The sequence below is a fragment of the Rhinolophus ferrumequinum genome, chromosome 11 (genome assembly GCF_004115265.2).
Source record: "Rhinolophus ferrumequinum isolate MPI-CBG mRhiFer1 chromosome 11, mRhiFer1_v1.p, whole genome shotgun sequence".
Taxonomy (NCBI): Eukaryota; Metazoa; Chordata; class Mammalia; order Chiroptera; family Rhinolophidae; genus Rhinolophus; species Rhinolophus ferrumequinum.
The window spans coordinates 42,221,158-42,229,030 of record NC_046294.1 but is presented as its reverse complement, the minus strand read 5'-3'; the positions used below and the strand labels follow the sequence as shown (position 1 = coordinate 42,229,030).

At 50.7% G+C, this 7,873-nt stretch overlaps 1 protein-coding gene across 2 annotated transcripts; it reads left to right on the top strand.

Moving 5' to 3' along the window:
* Window positions 1-1,140: 1,140 nt before the first annotated feature.
* On the top strand, window positions 1,141-3,374 carry ADM (adrenomedullin). 2 transcript variants are annotated; one of them, XM_033119804.1, is made up of 4 exons: window positions 1,141-1,283; window positions 1,710-1,828; window positions 1,980-2,129; window positions 2,310-3,374. In XM_033119804.1, exons 2-4 carry the CDS (start codon window positions 1,731-1,733, stop codon window positions 2,623-2,625), a joined length of 564 nt encoding a protein of 187 aa, XP_032975695.1. In that variant the 5' UTR covers window positions 1,141-1,283; window positions 1,710-1,730; the 3' UTR covers window positions 2,626-3,374. The 2 variants fall into 2 exon arrangements, with proteins under 2 accessions (XP_032975695.1, XP_032975694.1); XM_033119803.1 differs by having other exon boundaries at window positions 2,307-3,374.
* Window positions 3,375-7,873: the final 4,499 nt, after the last annotated feature.

Below are 7,873 nucleotides of genomic sequence, written 5' to 3'. Positions count from 1 at the left end.
TTACAAAAATCCACGCCGCGCCCCAGTCTGCCAATGCTTGCTTGCGGGGACCGAGTTAGGACTCTACTGCTTACTAATACCTCTGGGGTGACTTTGGGCAAATATTCTCCGAACTCCAATTTTCCACTTAGTGAAATGAGAAAAGTAATGTTACCTTCCTTGCCTAACTCAAGAGTAGGTGTGAGGATCAAAGGAGATCAGGATGTGACTGTGCTTTGTAAACTGCAAAGCTATTAACATACATGAAGCATTAGTGTGCTCCCTGTCAGTAAATCCTCACGTTTACAATGGGTGAAGGCTAGGAGGGCAGTCAGGCAAACTCTCAGGTTGTAACCTTATAAGGCATAATTGGATTGCGGGGGGGTGGGGGGGGCGGGAGGGGCGGTTAACGAAACGGTATCTTTCTTCCTGATTTTGGTTATTCCTGTATTTCCAAATAGACACATAAATTCTGAAACATTAGATAAATCCCCCCTCCAAATCCCAATTCTCAAATTAGCCTTTCCAAGACTTGCCCCTATTGCGAAATCTGACTAGCCCATTCCAGAACCTCTGAGTCTCCGCCGCTTTTGGGGGGATGGAGTAAAGGGTGGGATGGGTGGGTGCTGGCGAACCCCATTTCTCTAAGCAAGTGCTCTGTGCCTCGTCCCGGAGGCTCCGAGAGAGTCTGGGGTCGCGGCCCGGTCAGGCGCAGAGCCGGCAGGGGGCGCGGTATATTCGAGGCCACAGCTCCCGAGGGCCGGGGCTTGGGCCACTCGCGTGGTACCCTCGCTGGATCTTGCAGTTCCATACCAAGAGGCCTCGCACTCTGGGCTGCATAGATCCTGAGTAAGAACCCCAAGGGGTTGTATCGGCCCTACTTCGCCCGGGCTTACGGTCTGAACCCTGTGCCCAGAGTCAGGGCTGTAGCAGTTCCTGCACTGATCTCCTGAAGCTCATCTCCAAGCCCTCTGAGCATAAGGGACTCCCTACCCCCCAAATCCCACACCCTACACCCACAGGCAAGCAATGCGCGCACCCGAGTGCAGGGGCGCGCGCGCTGCAGGGAAGAAAGGGAGGGCGTGAGGGCAGCTAAGGCTCCGCCCCCCACACTCCTATAAAACCGAAGAACCAGGGCCAGCCACTCAGTGGTTTCTTGGTGACACTACACGGAACAGCTCGATCCTTGCCGTCTCTGGTTTCTCACCGCATCTTGGACGTTGGGGTTTTGCCAGTGCCCGAGCGAAGTCTCGAACTTTCACCCCCCCACTCCCACAAATCTTGGCAGACCACCTCCTCAGCAGGTAGGTGCGGCAGACGGGGCGGGTAAACTGGGGGGAGGGGAGGTTAAGCTTGCCCAGGCGAGAGACTGGGAGCGCTGGGTGAAGGGTCCTTTGCGGGGTGCGTCCCACATCCAGGGCCCAGTTCGTATACACAACTGAAACTCCAGCGACCTAGTCCCCTCTGCTCCATCAGCCAAATTCCGAGAAGTTAAGCAGGGAGCCTTTGGGAGCCTGGCACTGGGCAGCAGCCTCCCTGCGGAGCCTGTCGCTCTCCCCGAGGGTGCAAATGCCGCTGGCGCCTTTCTGCGCGCGGGGGAGATGAGCGTCTGAGCCAGCCAGAGCTCGGGCTAAGCCAGTCCGCGCCGGGGCCCCCGCCGGCCCCCCGTGTCCCTCCGGGGCAGTGCGGCACGCCAAGGTACTCACGTTCGCTCCTCTCTCGCTCCCCAGGGTCTGCGCATCACCGAAGGGATGAAGCTGATTCCGGTCGCTCTCCTGTACTTGGGTTCGCTCGCCTTCTTAGGCGCGGACACCGCACGGCTCGACGTGGCGTCGGAGTTCCGAAAGAAGTGAGTCTCAAGCAGCGCCTTCCGCAGCCCTTGTACCTGGAAGACAGGGAAACTGGCTGTTGGCCCCGAGGAGTTAAAAGTTAACAGCTGGTAGGGGCGACCCGGGGCATCGCATGGACGCGTGCGAATCGAGTCTATTTGTGTTTTCTAGATGGAATAAATGGGCGCTAAGTCGTGGGAAGAGGGAACTTCGGGTGTCCAGCAGCTACCCCACCGGGCTCGCAGACGTGATGGCTGGGCCTGCCCAGACTCTCGTTCAGCCCCAGGACGTGAAGAGCGCCTCTCGCAGCACCCAGGCCAGGTAACTATGCCCGGCGCCGTCGCGGGGTGGGCAACGGTAGCTCCCCTCCACTACCCTGGCTCAGGAGGCGGTAGCAAGTTCCAGCCCCCTCTGGTCCTAGAATGCCTCTGGTTCCTGTGGCCGGGGCCCAAACCCTGCTTGATGGGGGTCTCATGTTGCCTTCCTTTCCCCCTCCAGCAGTCCGGACGCTGCCCGCATCCGAGTCAAGCGCTACCGCCAGAGTATGAACAACTTCCAGGGCATGCGAAGCTTTGGATGCCGCTTCGGGACATGCACCGTGCAGAAGTTGGCCCACCAGATATACCAGTTCACAGACAAGGACAAGGACGGTGTCGCCCCCAGAAGCAAGATAAGCCCCCAAGGCTATGGCCGTCGGCGCCGGCGCTCCCTGCCGGAGGCCGGCCAGGGCCGGACTCTGTTGTCTTCGGAGCCGCAGGCACGCAGGGCTCCTGCTTCCCGCGCGCATCAAGTGCTCGCCACCCTTCGTAGGATTTAGGCCCTTGTGGCGTCGGCCATCAGTCGCGCATACATCCCGATGGCGCCTCCCGGGTGGAGGGCTTCCTTGAGCTGAGCCTCTCAGCAGGTGGGGACCGGGCTGAGTCCGCCCTGCAGAGACTGGGAGTGCGAGAGGCACCGTCCGGCGACGAGCACTGGCTTTGCAGGGGGCGTCCCTTCTCCTCAGGCGGCGTTCCTTTCGCCCTAACCGGGCCCGGGTGTCCCAGGGGGGGCAGAGGAATCCGAGGGAGTTGTCTGCTAGGCTCACGGAGAGGAGAAACAGAATCAAATGCTGAGACCCCCGGAGCAAGGTTCTGAGCCAAGGCCGAGTCCGCCCTCAAACTGATTTCTCATGGGGTGTCACCCCACCGGGGCGCAAGCCCCATGATTACTTGAACTTTCCAAAACCTAGAGAGGAAAAGTGCAATGCGTGTTGTATATACAGAGGTAACTATCAATATTTAAGTTTGTTCCTGTCAAGATTTTTTTGTAACTTCAAACATAGAGATATTTTTGTACGTTATATATTGTATTAAGGGCATTTTAAAGCAATTATATTGTCCCCCTCCTCAGTATTTTAATACGTGAATGTCTCAGCGAGGTAACATTGTTTGCTGTGTGGAATGTGTGAGAGTGTGCGTGCAAGAGACTGATTACCTCTGGTGGAAGAAGGAAAGGCCGTGTCACTGTATAATCTATTTACATAAAATGGGTGATATGCGAAGTAGCAAACCAATAAACTGTCTCGATGCTGATTCATTCTCGGGTCACGCGTCTTGGGAGGAAGGGTATCCCTGGTGCTGGGCGGCCGGGGAGCCTTGGGTCGCGCCACCTGGCGTGGGACGGTGGGACCGCTGCTGGCCCCTCTGCGCCCACCGTGCTGTCCCGAGCTCCGCTCTCCCTTTGTGGCGCGCGGAGATTCGCAAAGACGCCAGAGGTCACAGCCTCATGTGGCGGCCGAGCCGGGTGGGGTAGGGTGATCCCTAGTGGGGAGGCGAGCTTGGACTCCCCGGGTTACGCAACGGAGTCGCACATTCCATGGAGTTGCTTACCGAACCCTGCGCGAAAGCGCGCCTCGGAGAGTTGGGGTGGTATCCCGGGCCTTCTAAGTGAGGAGTTCCGCCCACCCCAGGCTGCTGCGGTGTTAAATGTTTGAACCTACTCCAGCAAAATGTTTGGACTCCTTCGGGAAACCCGCAGCGGGACGAGAAACCCCAGTCCTCTACCGGCCGGTGCCCCAGCGAGCCGGTGGGCTCATAAGCGAGGCTGCAGCGCCCCCAGCTGGCCGCTTTGGACCGGCCGCAGAGCGTTAGTACGTGCGGTTTAATATGTAGTTCTCCTACGTGGGAGTCAGCACACAGCCTTAATGAAAGAGGAAAGAAAAAAAACATTTTGCAGATGCCAACCAGGTCCGGCCCTCCAGACCTGCACGGCGGCTCCCTGTTCTGGGACCGTGACTCAGCGCCCACATGCTGCGCAGTTTGCAGCTGCTGGCCGGAGGCCGGCGGGACGGACGTGCCGCCGGAACCGTGCGCCTCCGACGGTCTGAGACCTTTATTGTTCCCCCTCCCCTTGCTGCTTTCCTCTTCCTTCCTCCTTCCCGAGCCTTTTTCATTTTTTCTCCACTTCTCTCCAGCTTTCCTTTCTCTCCCTTCTTCCTTCCTCTTCCTTGCTTTCTTTATGCCTTATCATCTTAGAAGGTTGACTTCAGTTCCGATGATAGAAGGTGGAGGCTAAGTCCCACTGAGTGACTAAAAGAACAGGGGACATGGGAACAGGATAGAATGGGATGATAAGGGGAGACACCCCTGATTTTGATTTCCCTGCCCCATTTGTCTCATCCAATATCCTGAAGACCCAGGGTGGAGACCAAGTTCCTTTCCAGAAACCCTGGCCTTTTCACTTCAAAGCATGGCTGAAATGTTGGTGCATATAGGTAATCAGAGAAACCTTCCTGATGAAGAAAATCTGAGGGTGAGTTTGGAGAATGGAAATGTTCCCAGGGCAGCCTGCCTTCTCCTGGGCCTTTTTCATCAATTAATTGCTTATCACAGGGTCCCTTCTGAGGGTCTAGGAAAGTTCCTTTCAGAAAAAGCCTGCACATACACTGAAAGAGATAACATCCTAAATCTGGGGTCCAGAGACAACCTGCTTCTGAAGCAGCTTCAATTCAGAAGAAAATAGACCCAGCACATGGAATTTCCTTAAGACCAGACAAGGCCTCAATTTTGGGCATGTAGGTGTTGATAGTGTCAATCTCCATATGGTTCATTGTCCTATTTGATCTTAACAATTTTGTGAGGTTCATCAGAATTGAGGGGATTACAAATGCAGCAGCATACCACCTTTGTCCTCAAGGGCCTTTTAATAAATATTGACTTAGAACTCTGTGCTAAGCACTGCAAAAGGTATAGGGAATGTATGAATGAAAGAGTGACTAAAAATTACAGTCATGGAATTTCTGTGCCAGTGAGTGGTTCTGGGTGGTCTGAAGGGGCTACAGAAACTGCAAAGAGCAGCAGACACTTCATCCTCGCAGATAGTGGCTCGGGATTAAATATTCACTCTTTTCCTTGAGCCAAGGTTTGTCCCATAGCCACAGAGCCCTCCAGCCAAACCTCACTCTGGCAGAGCTTCAGCCAGCCAACAAAGCTGCCAAAGGCAGGTTGGGTACTAGCTTAGGGCTGTTCTGAGCAGGGAACAGGCATCTAGCCTTCTGCCCAAGGAGTCTTATGACTCCCTTCAGGGAATCCAAGGCAAGTGAAGGAGATGGTTGAAAGAGGCAGCTGCTTAGCTGGAGTCCTTTCCAACTGAAAATCCTGTGATTGGAATCATGTCTGAAGAGACAGACCCTCCTAAGACCAGTCTGGTACAAGTTCAGGATTGACTGAAGGTCACCATCAACCCTGGGGACCTATTCTGTGAGCCATTCAACCTACCTTCTGGTTTTTTTTTTCATAAGGTGTTGAAGCCTGTCAGGATAAGGCCTCCTGACGCCAAGAACACATCGTTTATCAACAGTGATGAGTCATTTGTGAGCTGATTCGACCTGTCCTCGGCTAAGGAGTACTCACAGCTTTTATCTTTAGCTACTGTTGCTGGCTGTGGGAATGGTACCATCCATATGTGATCAAACACAGGGTACCAGGCAATTTCTTGAAAAGCCAACACCTTGGCGAACAGCTAAGAGTGGAAGGGAGTGATGGGGAGCAATGGAAACAGTTTTTTCAGCATCTGCTTTGTATCAGACATTCTCCTAGCCACTTTATACACTTTATCTCATTTAATTCTTACAGCAGCCTTGTGAAGTAGGTGTTTTTGATCTCTGGTTATAGATAAGGAAACTGAACTCAGAGACATAGAGTAACTTAGCCAAGGTCACACAGTAAGTAATAAGTGCTGGAGTCTGGATTTGCACCTAAGTGCTACAGGCTCTTTTGATGCTATGAAGACATTAAGAGTAAAGTGGTATAATTTTAACATTCGAATTCTCAAACCAGATGTCCCCAAATGTCCTTTAATATGCGGATGGCTTGGGTAGGTGATTTACACCTGTGGTTCTGAAAGATTTACATGAGGCTCATAGGACTGGAAAGAACTGCTTTAGCGGTATCCTCAGTGAGGGCAAAATAAATAAATGAAGTGAGTTTTAAAATTCTTGGTCCTGGTATGAAGCAGGGACTATAAATCAGGAATAGTCTTTTTTTTTTTTTTTTCTTTCCTTTCACCCTGAGCTAAGCCACTGACCTCTTTGGTTTTTATTGCCAAATATAGTTAGAACATACACTGAAGGCCTCAAGAGCCGGCTTCTGAGGGGAAGGCCTTCTGAGCTATTCCTGGCCAAACAGTCCCACACTGTAGGTCTTCAGTCGCCTGGAAGAACACCTGTGTCTACAAAGCTGCAAATAGAGTTTCTACCCTTGAGGTGGGACCTTTTGTCTTTGGCAACTGCTGCCCAAGGCAGCTTTTCAGAGGCTGTTGTGAGCTGACTGTGGAGAGAGTTATGAGTGCTACCCTTCCTTTCTTCAGCCAAGGACAGGGCCTTCTTATCCTGGGTCCCACAGAGGTTTCTGCCAAAGCTGGATTGGAGGTTTGGTCTTTGTTTGCATGGGGAGAAGGGTGAGGCTTGACAGCTATCTGGTGGTCCCGCTGGTCTTGTTCCAGAGCTATTTTGGAACATTCTGGAAAAAACAATAAAATGACTGTGTTCACACAGGCAGCCGAATTTAGTAGGTTATTGTACATTTATCTAACAGCAAGAAAGTAATGCTGAGTATTAAGGTGAATTTTTGAAACACGAAAAACGTTATTTTACTTATTACACAATATTTATTCAGTGCAGAAAAAAAGAAAGGATTCACCTTTCATACCACTTTCAGAGATAACCACTATTAATATTTTGGCATATACACTTTGAGACATTTATATATAATACATACTTTTAAAAATTGAACTTAAATGCAGAGAGCCGAATTACTCCTCAATTTAAGGCGAATTGTCATCACTAGTCTCAGGCTTCTCTCTTCTTTTAATTATTTTATTTTTTCTCCCTTAATTCACATACCCCTTTCCATCTCCTTTACAGGAACCCTCTTTAACATGTTTGATATCTGTACTTATTATATGTATATAATCTTGTAAAATCTGGTGTGGTGTTTTGTGACTATGTCTTTTTCACATACAAATGTATTGAGTTAAAATTTTTCCTACTTAAAAATAATTATCTAAGTGGGTTGTTTTTTCTTACTGCTACATATTACTCCATAATATGCATGCATCTTCCATATTTTGCTTTTCTTATCTCTTAAAGAGGGAGGACACTTGGGTTGCTTCCAGCACCCCTCTGCCACAAATAAGATAAACATACTGTTTCGTGTCCTCTTATGGATTGGAATGAGAATTTCTTGAGGTTATATATCCAGAACTGGTGTCCTTTGGTCAAAAAGCTTTTACATACCAATTATGCCAAATTCTGTGAGATTGCTTCCCAGAATGCCCGTACCAGTTTGCATTCCCACGAGCAGTACTTGAGAGTTCTCACCTCTCCATGTCCTCGCCAACCTCCACATGGATCCACTTTTCTGATGTTTGCCATCATATAAAGTAACATGGCACTACTATTTTAATTTCCATTACTGATTGTAAGTGAATTTCAGCACATCTTCACATATTGGTCATTTGAATTTTCCCTTATAGGCCATACATTTTTTTTTTTTTTTACAAGAGAACAAATCCACTTTATTTACTTT

What these genes read in the sequence shown, in the direction of transcription:
- ADM (XM_033119803.1), top strand. Translation starts at nt 1,731, where the DNA reads ATGAAGCTGATTCCGGTCGCTCTCCTGTACTTGGGTTCGCTCGCCTTC. An exon ending in GCGTCGGAGTTCCGAAAGAA is followed by an intron (nt 1,829 to 1,979) that starts GTGAGTCTCAAG and finishes TGTGTTTTCTAG; the next exon opens with ATGGAATAAATGGGCGCTAA. An exon ending in TCTCGCAGCACCCAGGCCAG is followed by an intron (nt 2,130 to 2,306) that starts GTAACTATGCCC and finishes TTCCCCCTCCAG; the next exon opens with CAGTCCGGACGCTGCCCGCA.